Source organism: Anthonomus grandis, chromosome 1 (genome assembly GCF_022605725.1).
Source record: "Anthonomus grandis grandis chromosome 1, icAntGran1.3, whole genome shotgun sequence".
NCBI lineage: Eukaryota > Metazoa > Arthropoda > Insecta > Coleoptera > Curculionidae > Anthonomus > Anthonomus grandis.
In genome coordinates, this window is record NC_065546.1 from 44,017,977 (window position 1) to 44,039,541 (window position 21,565).

Genomic DNA, 21,565 nt, shown 5'->3' on the forward strand with positions numbered 1-21,565 from the left:
TCGCTCACATATTCCACGGTGATGATCTTTTCTCGCGCTCGTAGTGCGTTCGCGGAATCGAAGATCAGACTGGCAAGACGAGATTTCGAAAAAAGACAAAAAAATCAAAAAAAAAAAAGAACAGAAAATATTACGGTGACCGACATTCGGGTTGAATAATTCAAAAGAGCGCGGACCTCACGCATTCCGCGACGTGAGATTTATTTAGTTTCTCCGATGCTTCGGAAACCTCCGAGAGTTATTTGGATGATTTTACGATTTTCGTTTCTGTTGATCGGGAAATTACTGCTTACTGGGCGTTTTTTGTCAAAATAGTTGTGTGTTAATTTTCTCGTTAAAATATCACATTTCTAAAAATCTGCTTCAAGACTTATGGAGATTTTGTACCACTTATTTGGATGAGCTTTTTAAAAAAGATTTTTGTACATTTTGTACTATTTGTTAGGTTACAACATATGCTCAGGGACAAGGTGGTATTTTGTTTACAGAAATTTTTACCGATTCTCTGTTGTCAAGTTTAAACGCATTTACAAAAGGGGATTTTCAGCTTTATTTATATATTTTTAATAAAGACATTGAGTAGATTAGTTTCTTTGAAGAAGTCGGCTCCCCGTTTATATTATGTGATGTAAAACTGAAATTTATTTACTACAATAAAATTATGCTAAATGTTAAAAATTTGTATCTTGGATTACTAAAAAATCTATGCTTTTTATTAAGTAGGGATCTTTAGTCTAATAACGTGCGTTAAAAAAAAACGTAAATACTTCACAAGTGGTAATGTTATAAATCTACATTCATTTAGCATTGACTATTGGCTTCGTTATAGAGTATCTTATTACATTTTTATTTAAAAATCTTTTTTTTTGTAATTTTTAAAAATATTTCATTTTAAAGCAATTTATTTAGATAATTTATACTTTTTTTAATTAAAAAAGTCATTTATTCATATAGTTCTTATAAGTAACGTTGATAATATTACAATAAAAGTAAAAATGTAAAAATATAAAAAATAAATAATGTGCAATACACAAAGCAAATAAATACATAAGTTAAGCCTCACAATGTAAACTTGACAAACCGAAATAAAAATTAAAGGGGTATAAATAAAATGATTAGAACTAGATAAAAATAAAACAAACCTAACTATACTTTTGAATTTTGTAAAATTTTAGACTGTCAAAGTAATTTTTTCGAAAAATTTTTTTTACCGTTTTTATTTAAACAATTTTAATTTTTTAATATAAAGTCATTTATTCCGTTAAATTTCCTAATTTTGAAGCAATATTAGAAACAAAGTGTTGGGAATTTACCATCGTTTGTTCATTCAATAAAATTTGTAAATTTTCTTAGCAATTCTATATTTTTGTCATTTAAATATTATATTTATCAATACATCTCTAAACATTTTGTATAATTTTTTTCCAGTTAAATTCCATTTTTTTATAATTTTTAAAAGACTTTCAAAGCAATTTTTAAATATTTTTCAACTATTTTAATTAAGAAATTTTAAGTTATTTATTTGGTTACATTTCCAAATATCTGTTCCCAAAATTTAATATTTTAAAAAACTGCAAAAAAAATCAACAAATTTAATCGAAGTACGAGACAATTTTACCACTGACCAAAACTCTTTATTTTTACTCTCGACACGTGTTTCGCTAACGATGTTAGCACCTTCAGGAGAAGAATAAAACTCATTTCACTATGCCTTTTCAAAACAACCTAGTTACTTAATTTTTTAAAAAGGTTAAAAACGGTTAAAAAAATAAATGGCTTTGGGTACTTTAACGAAAAAAAGTAAAAAATATATAAAAAATGCTTATAAAGTGTATTAGTTTCAAAAACTGATGAAACAAAGAAAATTTAAGCAAATAAGTAATAGAAAATTTCCAAAAATCCGCTGCAAAGGTGTAATATTTAAAAAAAAATAAGAAATTTAACCAATTAAATCACTTAAAACTGTTTAATTAGAATATCCCTAAAAAATTTGAATATTTACGAAAAATAAAAAAAAATTAATTTAACCAATAATGCAAAAAACCCAAAAATTGGCTTCAAAAACTTCACATATTCAAACATTGCTAAAAATTAAGAAATGGATCAGAACAAGTGTTTTCAAAGTGTTTAATTAAAAAAGGTAAAACTATACCTTTTTTTCTAATATTTCTAGTAAAGTCTAATATTTACGAACAATAACAAAAGAAGATAATTTAATTGAATAACTTCTACCAAATTTCAAAAATTAAGATCTATTTAAAACAATGACTTAAAATTGTTTTATCAAAAACATTCCTTGTTTATCTTTTTTAATAAAAATGTTGTCATTTTTGCAATTAAATTTCTTCACAATTTTTAAAAATATTATATTTTAGAGGCAGATTTTTGGAAATTTTTAATCATTTGTTCGAGTAAATTTCCTTTTTTTGACAATATTTGAAAACAATTTTTTGAATACTCTTTAACCCTGGAATGCTACTTGGGGTATATTTGTACCCCATCATTAATCATATCTCAAGTTAAATGGAAGTGGGCGGGGGAACGAACGCCGACGTCTTATTAGTTTCAAGACGCGGCAAGTCAGTTCGCGTGCGACAGTTGACATTGGCACACGGTTTTTTCTTTTCGAGATTTGTGATATTTGGGGTTAGCGCGTACCCCAGTGTAGCAGTTTAGGTTAAATATACTCTGTGATTATTTCGCTTCTCAGTAGATTTTGGTGATTATTATTATATGATTAAAGTATATTTTTTTTGAAAAATATTTCTAAAATATGTCTATAATACTTTGAAAATATTTTAGTTTTTTTTTTAAGTTATTATATATTTCTTTGATTTTTAAGTTATTATTGATTTTCTTTGTTAGGCTGCACGAATAATGGCTGGGCAGAAAAAGTTCTTCGACCTAACAAAGCCTGAAGATGTCGGAGAAATTCATCGCATTCTCTATGATCTGATTCAGACAGTTTTTCGGATGACAGCGAGGAGGAAGATGCCGTTATACCTGATTTTAGAGAGGAGCCAGAAGAGGATGAAATACGCGGCAATCCAATCAATCTTAATTCTTTTATTGCACCAGAACAGACTCAGGATACCTTTCCATCTGATACAGATTCGGAAGATGACAATACACCATTGGCAGAAACACAGGCGATCAACAGAGATATGGTGGACATTTTACCAGTGCCTACCAAATTAAGGGGTAAAAATGAGTTTATGTGGTCAGGTAAGAAAGGCGCAATTCATCGTACACCAAAACGAAATCTGGTTTTGCATTTACCTGGAAACAAAAATGAAGCAAAACATATAACATCGGGAACTGAAGCTTGGAAATTATGTTTCACTCAAGAAAATCTCGATAAAATTACCCAATATATTAATAACGAGATCCAAGTTCAACGATTGAAATATTCAAATAAGAACGATGGCCAAGATACTGATGCACCTGTTATTACGCCAGTAGGTAAGAGACCCTCTTGGACTAAGGATACAAACAGCATTGAACTCTAAGCACTTTTCGGGCTATTTTATTATGCCGGAGTTTTGACCAAGGACGTATTTGATAAAGACACAGGAATTCCAATATTCCGTGCTACCATGCCCGAGGCACGTTTCAGGTTTTTGATAAACTGTCTTCCCTTTGATGATAAGCAGTCCAGAGCTGAAAGAAAAGAAACTGATAAGCTTGCAGCTTTTCGAGAGGTATTTGAGAGGTCAATCGTTAAAATGAAAAACCTATATACTCCTTCAGAATATATTACAATTGATGAACAATTGGTTGGTTTTAGAGGGCGATGTCCTTTTAAAATGTACATCCCTTCAAAGCCCAATAAATACGGAATCAAAATTGTGTTGTCCTGTTTTTACAGCAAACAGCTTTTGCACTTGATGCTGAAATTTATATAGGAAAAGGTTCCACACCAACTGATGTTCCTGTAGCTCAGTATTACTGTAATAAGCTAACCAGTTCTGTCCAAGGAACAAATAGGAACTTGACCATGTATAACTGGTTTACTTCTATTGAGACCGCGAAACATCTTTTGGAGAGGAAAATTACCATTGTTGGTACTGTGAGAAGAAATAAAAAAGAAATTCCTGAGTCGTTTTTGGAACTCAAAGAAAGGAATCAAAATTCTGCCATGTTTTGCCTACAGTGGACATCTGACACTGTTATTATACTGTCCACCCAAGAGTGCTAAAAAAGCAGTAATTATGCTTTCGACAATGCACGAAAAAGGTGATGAGCCATTTACGACCAAGTTACCAGAAATTATTCAATTTTATAATTCTACAAAAGGAGGAGTGGATACTTTAGACCAGTTGTGCCACACTTATTCTATACTGGTAGAAAAACACGTCGCTGGCCATTATGTCTGTTCTATAATTTGTTGGATATTCTAGGATATAATTCATTGATTCTTTTGCGTGGCTCTGGTGAAGTGAATAAAGAAATTGTAAAGCACAGGAGAGAATACCTCAAGAAGCTTGCCCTTGACCTGGTCAGACCGCACATGATGAGTCGTTTGGAAGCTCCAACTTTGAGGCGCGAACTCCGTGAAACTATATGTAGGATCCTCAAGATAACCACTTCAGAAGAAGTACCTACTAGGCTTACAACAACAGTGGGTAGGTGTGTGCTTTGTTCCAGAATAGAGGATCGAAAATCGAGAGTCAGCTGTGCTGTATGCAAAACGTTCGTGTGTTGGCAACATCAAAAAAAAATATGCTCAGTATCTGCCGCATGAACATTTTATTATGGATGTGCGTTAAAAGTGTTCTTAGAGACTCGGTTTAAGATATTATTTTTCTATAAGTGAATAAATTTTTCGTTTTTCTAAAATACGACGTGTTTTATTTGGGGTACAGTTGTACCCCTGTGTAGCAGATGCAGAGTCGGAAATAAGTGTAGCATTCCAGAGTTAACTGTATTAAAAAAAATCTCAAGTTATTTATTTTCGTTTTATTTTTTTAGCAACTTTTTAAAATAATAATATATTTTAGAAAGGGTTTTTCAGAAATCTTGTGTGGAAATTTAATCAGCTTCGATTAAATTTTCTTTTTTTTTTAGGTAAACCACTACACACACTTATATTGTGTATATTTAATAGTCAAGGATGCATTATTGTTATAATAATTTTCGCAGACCTATACCATATTATGTCATAATTAAATATTTTAGATCTTCATGTATGCTATTACATTATAAGATTTATATTGTTTTCTTGTAGCATTATGCTAAAAAATGCATTATTATTATTATTATTATTATTAACTACAAAAGTACTTTAGAACTTCATATTAAATAACAAGAATTGTGAATACTCCGCGATAGTGCAAACTTAACGTTTTTTCCCATAAAACGTTTACTGTCAATTTAACGAGAGCGAAAACCCGAAATTAATCGTCATAAACGACAGGTGCCGACATCTTCGTTACAATTTCGTTATAATTGCGATCGGTAAAGCGTATCGCGTGATTTCACGGGCGATTAATCCCAAAAATTATTGATCTCCAATCGTTATTGATCCGATGGTAATTGAACCGCTTTTTTTGACATTTTAAAAATCCTGTTACCCTTTTCACTTGTTTTTTATGATTATTTGATAAAATATAATCTAATAATGTGTTTAAGCCATTAAGGAATAACATTGTTATCCTTTGGGTATCATACAACTCAAGTTGAAAGTAAAAATTTGGAACAAGTAGTGAGGATGGTTGAGAAAATATGAAGGCCTTCTTTTATAAACTAGAATCTTTCAGACTTTTGGTCACACATCTTTTAAGATCCTAAATGTTGGTTAATAAGCAAAAAGCATATTCGTGTATGTTTATAAAAGATTGTTTAGAAAACGATTTCCTAAATGACTGGCCTTCTAATCTAGCTGAATAAGAGATTTTGTGTATGAAGCAGTCATGCCGCTCTTTGTGTGTATAAAAAATGTATATTGCCAACAACACTGTTTTTAGTTAGTTCTTAATAAGCTCTCACGCATAAAGCTTAGAATTACGGTAAAAGAAATATAATCGATATTGAAGTTAAATCACTTGTGTTTTATTGTGTTCAACCATACCTTATTTAATACTAAAAATTCAAAATAAGCCATTGGTCAAAATTCAAACAACAAACAATTTAAGACTGAGTGTCAATAGAAAAAAGCAAACAAACGATTGAAAAATAATAGAAAAACCTCATACGATCATTGGAGCGTAAACGCCGCCATTCTTAACGACCAGACTGACCGTGTAAAATCGAAAATTAATCAAATTAGTGACAGCCATTTTGTTGTGCGACGGACACCGCAGAAGCTCGACTAAAAAAAACCTCGTTTGCTTTTTTTTTATGATTTGTTCACATTCGTCAAGAATCGTTATCGATGATCGGGTGAACAACAGTGGAGGCGAATTGGCGTTAATAACAAATGGAATTCCTAAATCCTCCACCTGAAGTGAACGTGAAAAGCTATATAGTAGTTCCTTAGATATCGGAGGTTAAAGTTAACAAACACAAATAACTTGACGTCTCTTCAACAACGTCCAAATCGACAACGTAATGGGGCGCCAACGTACTTTTAAGGTAAAAGATCACAACGTTAAGTGGCGAATAACAGGAGCTGCCGGTAGCGATCGCACTTTACACGCAAACCCGACTTATTACGTGGGAAAAGGAGTTTAAATAATAATTTCTTGGGCTCGCGATCTGTATGAATGGCGCTAATGGCGATTATATTTAAATGGGCGAAAGCCTACACTCAAAAGACTACCGCCTTCATAAGTCCCTGCTAATTTAATCCATGTTTTTTCGTATTTTCTTTTCAGGTTTGTTTATCTTTCGTTGTAACGGTAAATTATGCAGGCAAATAATTAGGTATAAAATATGTCCGGCGTACAATCCGGATCTGAATCCAAGTGGATTTATATTGATAGATATACTACTACATTATCTTGAAGTATGTTATTAATTATGTTTTGCATCGCTAATTAAGCTGCGAAATTCTTAATCATTCAATTTGCATATTATTGGATAATGAAGCTTTACTATGATTTATTGCACTTGAAATTCTCATTAAAATGATAGCTAGCGACCAAAGGGATTTTTGGCGTCCAACAGTCTGGAACAAGAATTTTAAATTTGACCGCAATTTATTGCATTTCAATTATAATAGTGATTGGCGCTTAATAAAAACGTATCAAAGGGATTTTTGACCGTCAGTGTTCACTGAAACTTCCAAATATAACCAAATGAATAGGAACAAAAAATTTGCATTTTTCTTATAAATGTAGAAAGAAGTATGATCTATTTCATTTCAATTATTATAAACATAAGCGTGTGGCGGAATTTTGGGGGCCCAACAGTGTGTAGCAAAAATTGCAAAGTGCAAGTGAAAAAAAGCAAGTGAATAGCATATAATAAAAACTTATCAAGGAGATTCTTGAAGGGCGACATTGTGGAGAAAAAAATTTTAATTTGAACCACCGGACAAGAACAAAAATAGATATTTTCGTCACGAGTGTATGATGAACGGAGTATGATTTACTGCATTTAAATATTGAAAGTGATTATTAATTTTTGGCGCCCAACAGTGTAGGACAAAAAATTTCAAATTTCACCCACTGAGTTAGTATAAAAAATTAAATTTTCCTTAATACCGTATTAACATCCGTACTAACATACGCGACGGCGACTTGGTTATAGATGGTTTTAGGTTCTACCGGCAAGACCGTAATACTCGTGGAGGGGGAGTAGGTGTGTATGTACGAGACGATATTTCTGTTAATACAGTAGACACTGGTGAAGAAGTTGAGTTTTTTGAGCAAATTTGGTTGATACTGCGTATTTGTGGGCTGCGTGTTGGGCTGGGCAATTTTTACCGTCCGCCTAATAGCAACCTATTAAATAGTATTGAAGCTTTAGAGACATCTGTCTCGACAATTGTTTCCTTGTGTGGAACGCGTTGTTGCGGAAATAATTTTAGCCTGATTGATTATATAATTACCTCGAATGTCGATTTGTTGTGCGGTGATGTTATTCACTATGACATGCACGAAATTACTGATCACCAACTTATTTATTGCAAACTTAAATGCAAAGCGTCTCGTAGAACACCCAAACTAGTCGAATTTAGAAGTTTTAAATATTTTAATCTTGAGGCTTTCAATGCTGATTTAGTCAACACAGATTGGGGAAGAATTTTTGACACAAATTGTATAGATGGGAAAGTCGAGCTGTTGACCAATAATATGTTAGACTTATTCAATATTCATGCTCCTCTTCAAAAAGCGCGTGTAACCAGACCTAAATCTCCTTGGTTTACTGACGTCCTAAAAATTATGAAGTCAGAACGCAACAAATTATTGTCTAAATACAAAAGAACAAAAAAACAGGAGGATTGGGAGGCCTATAAATCCCTAAGGAACTATTTTACTCGTACTGTGCGCCAAGAAAAAAAGTCATATTTAGAATTCATTACAAGTAAAAATTGTTCCAGGGAAACGTGGCAAGCTCTAAATGAGCTAAATATATACAATAAAACTAAAAACAATATTAATGTACCTCACCACCTAAAAAAGCCCAATGAGATTAATAATTTCTTTATAGATTCTGTAAATGCTTTAACGCTAAATGTGAATAATAATTCTACTGCTAGTGGCCAAGAAAGCCGAACAAACAATGTTTTCCAATTTTCGCCTTTTACTGAGACAGATGTGTTACGTGCTGTATCTAGCCTAAAGTCAAACGCCTGCGGTTTTGATAACATATCACCTGACATGATTAAACTCTGCTGTCCTGTAATTGTACCGATTTTTACTCATATTTTTAAGTTTTAGTGAAATCATTAAACATGGTGTGTTTTCTCCCAAGTGGAAAATATCTGTAGTTCTTCCCTTGCCTAAAAACGAAAATGTAGAGAGTTTTTGCCTGATTTACGACCTATTAGTTTGTTGTGTGTCTTTTCAAAAATTCTAGAAAAATTAATTTACCTCCAAGTGTCTGCACATTTCAACAAACACTCTTTATTTAGCTCTACACAATCGGGATTCCGTAAAGGTTACAGTACAGCTTCAATTCTACTCAAAGTGATGGACGACATTTTTAAGGCTGCGGATAGGGGTGAGACTATAGCGCTTGTTCTTCTTGACTATAGCAAGGCTTTCGACACGCTTGATCACAGACTATTATGTGCCAAACTGAGGTCATTTGGTTTTTCTCCCGAAACCGTTGAATTTTTTAAAAGTTATTTAATGGGACGGTCTCAGTTTGTAAAGATTGATGGAGTGGGATCTGATCTTAAATTGCTTACTAAGGGTGTGCCACAAGGGTCTATTCTTGGACCCCTATTATTTGTCATTTTTACCGCTGATTTAGACTCTGTGATTGGCGATGACTGCTCTGGCAATCGATATGCTGACGATACCCAAATCTCTAAGAGTTTTTCTAAATCTGAGAGTCATGCGGCCATCAGTCAACTGAATCAATGCCTGGAAAGAGTGGCAAATTATTCAGAAAATAACGGTTTAAAGCTCAATCCTTCTAAATCAGCTGTTATATACTTTGGTCCTAATCACAAATGGGCAGCAGAAAGTTTGGTAGTCCAGATTTCCCAGAGCATTATTCCAACAGTACACGAATCTAATAACCTCGGTGTAATAATGGATTCTGGTCTTAAATTTCGATCACAGGTGGCAAAAGTAGTGCAAAGGTCTTATATGTCATTACGCAATTTATACAAGAGCAAAAGCGTTCTTGGTACTCATCTTAAAAAGACTTTGTGTGAGTCCTTGGTACTCTCGCATACTACCTACTGTAACTTTGTATATGGACCTTCAATTGACTTAATATCAAAAAAGAGATTACAACGCATTCAAAATTCTTGTATTCGCTTTATCTATAATTTGAGAGCAAGAGATCATGTAAGATACAAGTTGCCAGAATTAAAATGGCTAAATATTCAGGACCGCGAAACTCTTCATTTTGCATGTTTTCTCTATAGAATATTAATGACGGGTATTCCTGATTATCTAAGGGTTCAGATGACGTACAGATCCTCTACACATGATCGGATTACACGCCATAATAATCTCTTAAATGTGCCAAAGCATCGAACAGCCATGTTTCAGCACAGTTTCTCGTTTTTGGCTTCCAAGTGCTATAACACTTTAATATGTAACAAATTTGAAAATCTCAGTTCATCGGGTTTTAAAACTCGACTAAAGGGCTTCTTGCTGGGTAAATATAAATAAGAAGAAAACTTCTAAACTGTTTAAGAAGCATTATTATTTTTCTCGCGTATAAGTATCTTTATAAGTATTTTTTCACCTGTTTTTCCCTTAAAATTAATATTGTAACATAGTAGTTTTTAATTAATGCTGAATTATACATTTGACTGTTATTATTTAGAATTTAATGTATTTAGTTAGATGTTTGCCGATATTTTATGCAATATTGTAATTATGTAATATTTGATTTTTGTATGCTCGGTTAAGCAAACAGCCATGGCTGCCCTTCGCCGAGCCTAATAAAAAGACGTTTATTATTATTATTATTATTATTATTATTATTATTATTATTAAACATATGAAAAGGAGTATGAATTATTGCATTTGAATTAAAATAGTGATTGGCTCTTAATGAAAACGTATCATAGGGATTTTTGACAGTCAATAGTGTTTGCCAAAAATTGCAAATATAACCCCCTGGAGAAAAATCAAAATTATTAATGTTCCTCATAAATTTGGAAAGAAGTATGATCTATGGCATTTGAATTATTATAAACATTAGCATGTTACGGGATTTTTGGCGCCCAACAATGTCAAGCAAAAAATACAAATTTGACCTGCTGTATAATAATTGCACTTTAAATATTAAAATGATTCAAGAGGATTTTTGGCGCCCAACAGTGTGGATGAAAATTGACTACTTAATTATTATAGTGAATTTATTTTCTTTCAATAGTAAATTTATTTTATTTATTTATTTTCTTAGGATCTTGTCAAAAGGAGGCTTATTTATCGCAGTAGAGTTATAATAGCAATTAATACATAACTCAAACGTATTAAAGAGAATTTTGTCAAAAATTTAAAATTTGACATACTTGCGTCTAACGACACTCTAAAGTCTAACAAAGATGCTTTCATATAGAAATAATTTCTAGGAGGCCAGACATCAAATAAGCGTCCATATTAAAAGAGAACAACAACGAAAGCGATATTTCTTTATATATCAAGTTCTTTTCCAGTGAGATTCAAAAACTGATATCCCACATTACCATTCGCTTCAAAATTCAATATCTTTAGATCTACTTAAGGTATTGTCATGTAATAAACAACATAAACTTTACAAGAGTATACTCCACAACTGTTGTTAAGCACCTAAGCCAGTCCAAGCATTACACCTGGAAATATTCAAGTATTTGTCTGTAGTATCCAAGAATCTTCCAGATGATTAAAGTTTAATATCTAAAAATCTACATAAGGTATTTTTAATATATAAAAAACAAAATATTTAGAAAAGTATGACCAACAAATGTTGTTTAGCACCCAAGCCAGTTAAAGCATTATTTTTTAAAATAAATCACTTTTATGCAAATGATTCAAAGACGAGCAAATCTTTACCTATTTACACATTGGATTTTCGAGCCTTGCCTGTCGCCTTTGTAAATCGCTAATTAACACAAATTCCACTAAAATAAGAGTAGCACATAATAAAAATTTATCAAAAGGATTTATGGCGCCCAACATGATGGAGCAAAAAATTTTAAATTTGACCCACTGGATAAGTAAGTAAATATATATGGCATTTGATTTTTAATAATAATTAGTATATAATAGAAATGAATTGTAGGGCATTTTTGACGCCTAACAGTATGGATGAAAAATTTAATACTAAATTATAAAAGTAGATATTTTCCTCCCAACTGTGGAAAGGAGTATTATTTGAACTATAATAGCGATTAGGACATATTAACCGGAACGTAGCAATAAAATTGTTGGTGCCCAATAGTGACACAAAAATTCAAAATTTGATCCACTGGGTTCAAAGGCATTCTAAATTTACTAGAGTATATCCTACAAATGTTGTTAAGCACCTAAACTAGTACAAACATTACGCCTAAAAATATTCAAGTTTTTGTCTGTTATATCGAAGAATTGGTCCTACAAATGCTGTTAAGCACGTAAACTAATCCAAGCATTATTTTGGAATATAGCACTTTGTGCAAATGATTCCAGGATGATGAAAATCCTCGGATACTTCAGCTTTTCGACTCGTGACTGTTGCCTTTTTAAACTGCCAAATAACACAAATTACACTAAAATAAGATTAGTACATACCAAAAATGTATCAAAAGGGTTTATGGCGCCCAACAGTGAAACAAAAAATTTAAATTAGACCCACTGGATAAGTAAAACAATCGATATTTTCCTCACGGGTGTGAAGTGGAATATTATTTATGGCATTTGATTTATATTAATGATTAGTATAAAATAAAAACCGATTCAAGGGAATTTTTGGCGCCCAACAGTGGAGACTAAAATTTACTACTAAATTATAAAAGTAGATTTATTTTCCTTTTAAATGTGAAAAAGAGTCTCATTTATCGCAATTGAGTTATGACAGCGATTAATAGATAACTGGAACATATCAAAGGGATTTTTGACAAAAATTTAAAATTTAACCTACTGGGGTCTAAAGGAGAGGATTTACAAGAATTGTTCTCCCAGATGACCACTCATTTGAAATTTCAATATCTGAAAATCTACTAAAGATATTTTCATAAAGTAGAATATTTAAAAAAGTGTGCCCTACAAATGTTGTTGGGCACCCAAGCCAATCCAAGCTTTTATGCAAATGGCTCTTAGACGATAAAATCTTCGGACATTTTAACATTGGATATTCGCGCCTAGTCTGCCGCCTTTCTATATCGCTAATGAACACAAAAATTACATCAACTATTACAAAATATTCTCAGTTACGCCTATAGAGAAACTAAAATATATCTCACTCCCTCACTGATTCGAAAATCACTTCTTCTTCGAGCTATAAAAGCCATTAAGCAGCGCCACGCAATCCATTTAATATCAATTACGTTATTATTTTTGACACGACAACGAGGTGCGTCGCGGAATTCCGAAATTTCCTCTGCCACTTTAAGAAGAGAATTATCTCGGGCCCGGTCAACTCGGGCCAATTGAAGTCGATTGTATCATTAACCCGACCAGAAATTACTACCTGCGTAATCAGGTTCGCGGGTTTTTAACTTCGGAAGCTGCCAGACGATGTCAACTTTACGTCGTAAACCGGTAGTTTGAGTGCGAATTTTTGAGAAAAATTTGACAGATATAAATGAATAATAAGTTGTTCGAGAAATGACTACTTGAACAATAAGAAGTTTTATGTAATATTTTTGAATTTAGTTCCAAAGTGTTGGGCGCCAAAGTATATCCAACATAATCGTTTACAAAAGAGATTTTAGTTAATAGTTTAGTCAAGTTTACCTCATAAATCCTATGCTGGCTCTATGCATACATGAAAAATAATAAAATAATTTATAACTAAAAAAAATTAATTTACTTTATTGTCGTTCATCTCCGAGGAAATAAATTAATTCATATCAGTTGCCCAAATCTGAAATCGCGCGTTAATTACAGAAGTTAACTGCCGCATCTGCGAAGCATTTACAACATTCGGCTCACTTTTTCAAAACCACTGCTGCCGAGAGATGTTAAACTACTACTACAGGTGCGGACAGGTAATGACCAAATAAATAACGTTGACGTTCCAGTTGGGCAAGGGCAGAAGAGCTTCCATGTAAAATTAAAATTTTAACGAACCGCAAAAGTATGTACATTTCTCGTTATAATGATCGGGCACATGCTGTTGTTAATAAATTGTCCAAATTAAAGTATTACCAAGAGAGGGAGGGGGAGAAGTAAGAAGAAAGAAGAGAGATTCTGATGCAGGCACGCAGACAAAAGAACAACGAGAGCGATTTAAAAAAAAATCTCCACTTATATTACATGACTGATGCCACATGTCCGTAGCGCCTGATGCATCATTGTCCGAAAACAATGGACGATCGGGTCCGGGTTTTTCGGACCCGGGGGCAGTTGAAGGTGTATCGTTAATATCTACCAAAACAATTACGCCAAGAATTTTGACACGTTCTGATAGTAAGATAGATATACGATGCGGCTTGTTAAGAAACACCGAGCTGGTCCTCATCATCATCATTGCCTCCTCTTTTGTCTTCTTCTTCTTCTTTATTTTTTTTTTTTTTTGAGTTGGGTGTCCGTTATTTTTTATGCGCCGGTCCGAATTATATTAATTCGGAGATCTGTCTTATTAGTGGACGGGATTATTTTGTCTCGCATTCTTGTATTAAAACCATGTAATTACTTGGTGAAATGGATCTATACGTAATTAATCCTATAATTATATATAGGTATTTTAGGGGAAGCTATTATAGTGAGTATTAAAGTGTACGATTTACTTAAAATGTAAATTATTGGTTCGCAAAAAGATGATTCGCCAATTAAATTTTTCAATTAACATATAAGTGAAAGATAACTTGGCGCCCAACATGTGGGGCATGTTAACTCAAGTTTTACGGTTGATAACTATTAATCTATTAGAGCTAGAATCATAAAACAAGAATTCGTTTGATTAATAGGGATTTGCTATGAAAATTGGTCCTAATTTCCAAAGCTCTAAATCCAATCCCATTGAAGATATCTCCATTTTTATAAACAAATTTGTCTTCAAAGAAGTGACGACTGAAAAATCCTTTGTATCTTCTTTGTAAATTGGCCTACAGTCAGAAACATTATAACTAAAGTTGACAACCAAGTCATTGTCTACCGAATTCCATTAAAATTATTTTCAAAAGATTAACAGTTAATGAGCTATGGCCATTTAAACTTTGCTTCACGTCGCCAGACCCTTGCTGCATCAAGCTCAGGGATTTGGCCTCATAACTACTTGAGCAAAAATCATTAAACAAATTTCATTTGAATAAAAAAGATTTTTTGTATTATTTTAACTTTTCCTGGCAAAGCTCTAAACTCATTACTAGGAAAGGTTTCTACAGTTTTAGGAGAAACGTTCTCTTTGAAGAAGTCACGACACAAAAATCCTTTGTATCTCCTTTGGAAGTTGATCTACAGTTATGAACATTATAATTAAAGTTGAGCATCAAGCTATTATCCACCGAATTTTATTAAAATTATTTTAAAAAAATTAACAGTTTATGAGATATGGCCATTTAAATTTTGCTTCACGTCAGCAGACCGTTGTAGCGTCAAGCTCATAGTTTTTGGCTATTAACTTTTGATCTGCTGAAGCTATAACCATAAAATAAACTTTATTTTATTAAAAATGATGTTTTCAAATTTTGGTTATTATGACCAAAGCTCTAAACCCAATGCTAGTAAAAATCTTCACATTTTTAGGAAAAACGTATTCTTTGGAGTCGCGACACAAAAATCCTATGTATCTCCTTTGGAAGTTGATCTACAGTTATGAACATTATAATTAAAGTTGAACATCAGGCTATTATCAACCGAATTTTATTTAAATTATTTTTAAAAAATCAACATTTATGAGATATGACCATTTAAATTTTGCTTCACGTCACCAGACCCTTGCCGCGTCAAGCTCAGGGTTTCAAGTTGATAACTTTTGGTTTACTGAAGCTAGAATTATGAAATAAACTTTATTTGATTAATACTGATAAGTTTTCAAATTTTGATTATTACGATCAAAGCTCTAAACCTAATGCTAGTAAAGATCTTTACATTTTTAGGAAAAACGTCCTCTTTGGAGAAGTCACGATAGAATAATCCTCTGTATCTCCTTTGGAAGTTGATCTACAGTTATGAATATTATAATTAAAGTTGAACATCAAGCTATTATCCACCGAATTTCATTAAAATTATTTTTCAAATATTCACAGTTCATAAGATATGCCTATTCAAATTTTACTTCACATCGGCAGACCCTTGCTGCTTTAAAGGCAGGGCTTTTCGCTCATAACTTTTGATCTACTAGAGCTAGAATCATGAAACAAATTGCATTTGATTGGTATTAATATGTTGTAGAATTTTGATTGCCATTGCAAAAGCTCTAAATCAAGTTTAATTAAACATATCTCCACTTTTAGGAAAACTGTTTCCTTCAACGAAGTAGCGGTACAAAAATTATATGTATTTTCTTTAGAACTTGATCTACAGTCATGAACGTTATAAATAAAGTTAAGGTCCAGGTCATTATCTACCTAATTCCATTAAAATTGTTCTTAAAAGATCAACGGTTCATGAGATATGGCCATTTAAATTTTGTTTCACGTCGACAGATCCTTGATACATCAATATAATAGGTTTTGATTGATAACTGTTGATCTACTAAAGCTAGTAAAAAGTTCAGCTGTATAATAATGATCTTCAAAGGTGTAGATAGAAATATTTACTGATTTTCCAAAAAAATGTACCGTGAAAATAACTCACTTAACTTTCACTCTATCAAACATAAGAGATTTATACATAAAAAAATAATAATAATTTCGTAAATGTATGTTAACCGATACGTAAGAAGTTAATCTTATTTCTGTCTTAAACGCCATAATAAATGCTAATTTTATTCAATTAAATGACTTTTATAGCTCGTGTCTGCGATACCACATTAAATATTACATGTCCTCGTCAATTATTTCAATTTATATGGTTAAATTATTAAATATAATACCCGATAACCGTTTTACCAAAAGCCACCGTCTATTATGTACCTATGTAAGCCTCTACAAGGCGCACCAACCTCAAAAAGTATGTATGAAAATACTCCTACTAACATGCCAAAAACATTGGCACATACCCTGAAGTAGACAAAAAAATTACCTAAAAAAACAATGAAATTAAAAAAAAAATTACTCGCACCGGCACTCATCTTTGCGAGTGCATGTGCGAGTGCGGATGTTGCGGATGTCCGTAGCCCCCCTGATGGGTAGGGGGCAACGGGCTGGGACACGCCTGCGTGTACCCACCGTGTTGGGGCGAACCCCCCAACGTCAAGTGACTTTGGTGCTCTAAATGGTGCGCGTAATGGCCCTGACTAGCTAACGAGTGCGCGTGCGAGTGCGTATGCGGCGAACCGTAAACCATTTGCCTTACTTTTGAGTCCTCGTCGGAGATGTTGTAGGTGAGTTCGGTTTCCTCGAAACCGGTTGCGGACATGCGCTGATCGCCCCCCGACGATCCGGCCGGAGGGTCCGGCGAGTTCAGGCAGGTCTGGATCAGGGCTTTGCCCGCCTCCGAGGTGATCATCGGTTGGAGTTTTCGCGTGGCGAACGTGTACACGTGACCGGTCTCGGACGCGACTAGCAGCATCACTTGCGTGCCGGTCAGCGTTGACAGTTCGTACGCCTGAAATTACAAAAAGAAAATTTAAATATTTTCGAAACTCTTTTAGGTATTTAGTTTTTATTTTAGTGCCGAATGAAAGATTATGAATTTCTTTACCAAAAAGGTCTGTACTAGTTTTTTTGTGAATAGTACATCCGTTTTGGAGTTATTCAATGGTTTGTAATTAGAAGTCCATTCGTGAAGTTGAGTGGCTATAATTAGAGAGGGCGGGAAGACTTTTCGCTGCAAATGAAAATGCTAATCTTTTCATCAAGAGTTATACATTTCGATGAGTTCACTCATCATCATCAGCCTCTAAAATTTATTTCAACATTATAATAATATTAATAATAAATATGTTTATTGAAACCAATCCTAAGACAGTATGGCTAACAGTTGAATACAAAAAAATCATTGTAGGTTAGTTTCAAAAGGCTAAATTATTTTTAGTTTTAATTTTTAACAATCAAACCAAATTGTTTAGTAAGCAGATTTTTTTTACGTTTCATTTTGAAGGTGAATAGAGATTGGCCAAGCTCTGATGAGAAAAGTATATTTATTGACTTAGCTGGAAAATATGAAAAACCTCTCTTAAAAATTTCTTTTCTATGTCTCGGTATTGTAACCCTCCTGCTTGAAGAACGCAATGAACGACTATGAGCATCGGCACTAAATTCAAGTTTATCAACAAAATACTGTGTTTTTTTTTGTTTTTAATAGTTTGAAATAAAAAACGTCTATATGGAATCTTCTCCTATTATACATACAGGGTGTTACAAAATTCGGTGCAAATATTTTAAGAGCGTATTGTTAGAGTTAAAATAAGACTTTTTTTATATAAACATGTATCCTAAAATGCTTCCCCTCAGAGCTACAAAGCGCGTAAATTTCCTAAAGAAAATCGATTATTTGGAACCGTAACTAAAATTATGACAGTTCGTATGCCTGAAATTACAAAAAGAAAATTTAAATATTTTTGAAACTCATTCAGGCATTTAGTTTTTATTTTAGTGCCGAATGAAAGATTATGCATTTCTTTACCAAAAAGGTCTGTACTAGTTTTTTTGTGAATACATCCATTTTGGAGTTATTCAATAGTTTGTAAGTAGAAGTCCGTTCGTGAAGTTGAGTGGCTATAATATAGCAGGTTAGGAAGGGCGGACACCGGCTTTTCTCAATCATTTTCATTTGTAGACTATTCTCTACAAATGAAAATGCCAATATTTTTGTCAAAAGTTATCCCTTTCAATGAGTTCACTTATCATCACCAGACTCTAAAATTTATTTCAACATTATAATAATCAATATGTTTATTGAAACCAGTACTAAGACAGCGTAGCTAACAGTTGAATAAAAAAAATCACTGTAGGTTAGTTTCCAAAGGCTAAATTATTGACATTGACAAATATTTACACCTGAACAACATGGGGCCAAGTATCAAATTCACCATGGAGACGAAGAAAAATTCGACGCTGCCATTCTTAGATGTTCTAGTCAGGAATACAAATGGCATTATAAAAACGTCTGTGTATCGAAAACCCACACATACTGGACAATACCTACACTTTGATTCTAATCACCCTGGTTCGACTAAAGTTGGAATCATCAGGTCTCTGTACAACCGAGCTGTAACCATCTGCAATAACGACGCAGACTTCATGGCGGAAGTAGTACTTTTTACTAAAGATCTGCAGCAGAATGGATATCCCAAAAAATGTATCCAGAAGTCGATGGCGAAGGAAACCAGAACCAAGCAAGTGGATGAATCAACTTGGCTTCTCGCAATCCCCTATATAAAAGGTACAACCGAGAAAATCCAACGCATTGCTAAGAAGTTTAATCTAAAAACCGCCTTTAGATCTGGCAATACAATAAGAAGTTCTGTTTTCCAAAACAAAACCAGAATCTACAGCAGACACCAAAAACTGCATCTACCAGATCCCTTGTGAGTGTTAGTGAAACCAAAAGAGCTTTGGCAGTTAGGACCAAGGAACATTACAAATGGACGACCACTGGAGAAGTAGTCAGATCAGGTATTGCTAAACATGCTTGGACAAACGGCCATACCATTCACTGGTCTGAAACAAAAATCCTAAGAAAGGAATTACACTGGCGAAAAAGGAAATATTTGAAAGCTGCCTACATAACGCAAAACCAGGGCGTCTTCAGCCAACTCAGTGTGGATGTTCCCAACATATGGAGACCTCTTCTAGCAGACGCTTTCTTAACGCATCATCAGAATTTACGCCTTATTGATCCCATCAATTATATAATAATAATAATAATAATAATAATAGACAGTTTATATTTCCTCATAAGATATTACATATGCTCACTCATAGATATAAATAAGTTTACAATATAAATACAAAGAAAAAGAAATCCATCAGTGTATATTAATTCAACATGTAAATGTAAAGAGGAAATAAAGGTCATGTTTCAGCTACCCTCAGAAGAAGGAGCTGTTAAGACCTTGAATATTACACTTATAATTTTAAAAAAAATATCGCGAACCGCATTATAAACTGTACGAGTAGCATGCATACCCTACATCCATAACTAACCGAAAAGAAAAGAAATCTAAATTATCCTAGCTTACTTATTATTTACTAATAGGAGGCAGGAAAGGAGGAACGAGGGGTACAGGTATATTAACTATATTTCTGTTGTAGACTCTTATAGTAGAGAAAAATATACATATAAAAATGTATATTTCCAAACGCGCGCCAGATCCAAACACGGAATCCCGACACAAAAGAGCAAAACCAGGGCGACTGATTTACCAGAGATGTCAGTATTAAAAAGAAATAACATAAATTATTTTAATGCATTAAATATTATTTTGTTTAGATGAAAGAACCATTTTTATTGATTTTTTAAAAGCCGATGTAGATTTAGAAAAATCCCAAATTTTGTATTTATTAATTTTGGACACAATATTGTAAGAAAATGACTTTTTAAAGATTTCTTTCTTATGTAAAGGTATAGACAAAAGGTCATGTCTGCGAATATTTATATTGTGAACGTCAGTGCGGTATCTGAGCTTATTATAGAGATATGGTGGTGCTTTAAATTTTATTATTTTATAAAAAAAACATATGGAGTGCAACTCTCGGCGATTTAACATATTAAGCCATTTAAGATCGACTAATTTATGTGATACCCTTTCCCTACGTCTAATTCCACAAATAAACCTTATGCACGAGTTCTGTAATTTTTGAATTCTTGCAGAGTTAGCGCAGTCTAAAAATGGTCCATATACTGTATCTGCATAATTAAAATGGGATAGAATTAATGAGTCGCATAAAATTTTTTTTGTTTCTTTTGACAAATAAGATCTATGCTTGTAAAGTTTTTTTAGCATTGAAAATCCTTTCTTAAGACAACTTGTAATGTGATCTGTGAACTTTAGCTTGACATCTATGATTAGGCCTAGAGTTTTAGTTGAGACATGAAAAGGGATAAGTTCTCCATTAAGAATTAGCTGGATATGATCCAAAACCGCCCTTCTGCTATTATCACCACAAAATAACATTGCCACGCTCTTGGCTGGATTCAATTTAAGAGAATGATCTGTCGAGACTCTATTTACTAGAGCAAGGTCAGCATTCAAACAAAAATTAGCTCTTTCAATATTACTAGCATTAAATGACAAATATAATTGTGTGTCGTCGGCGTAGAGATGGTATTTACAGAATTGCAATTTATCCATAAAAGCCGACGTAAAAATGCTATACAACAAAGGACCCAGAATGCTACCCTGTGGGACGCCAGACCTTACTATTGCCACCCTAGACTTATCTTCTCCAATTAAAACTCGTTGTATTCTATCACTTAAAAAAGATAAAATTAATTTAGTAGCTGCAGTATTAAAACCGAAGTAATGTAAAATATTAATCAAAAGTTCATGATTTAGCATATCAAATGCTTTAGAGTAATCAAGCTGTATTAAAATCATTGCATCACCCCTGTCCAAACTGGCGACAACCTCATCAGTGACGTCAGTAAGAGCGGTAACACAGCTAAATCCCTTTCGAAATCCCGACTGTTTTTGTAATATAATATTCTTATCAGTAACATAGGCGGTAATTTGTTTTTCCATTACTTTTTCCAAGATTTTTGAAAGGGCTGGTAAAATTGAAATTGATCTAAGTTCGCCATAATTTAAGGGATTATTT

At 33.1% G+C, this 21,565-nt stretch overlaps 1 protein-coding gene across 1 annotated transcript in view; it reads right to left on the minus strand.

The window, feature by feature from the left end:
• Nucleotides 1-21,565, minus strand: part of LOC126736142 (serum response factor homolog) — a 302,580-nt gene that overhangs the window by 179,993 nt on the left and 101,022 nt on the right. The window contains exon 2 of the mRNA XM_050440374.1: nt 17,157-17,408. Coding sequence (XP_050296331.1) covers nt 17,157-17,408 — 252 coding nt within the window. The remainder of the gene's footprint in view (nt 1-17,156; nt 17,409-21,565) is intronic.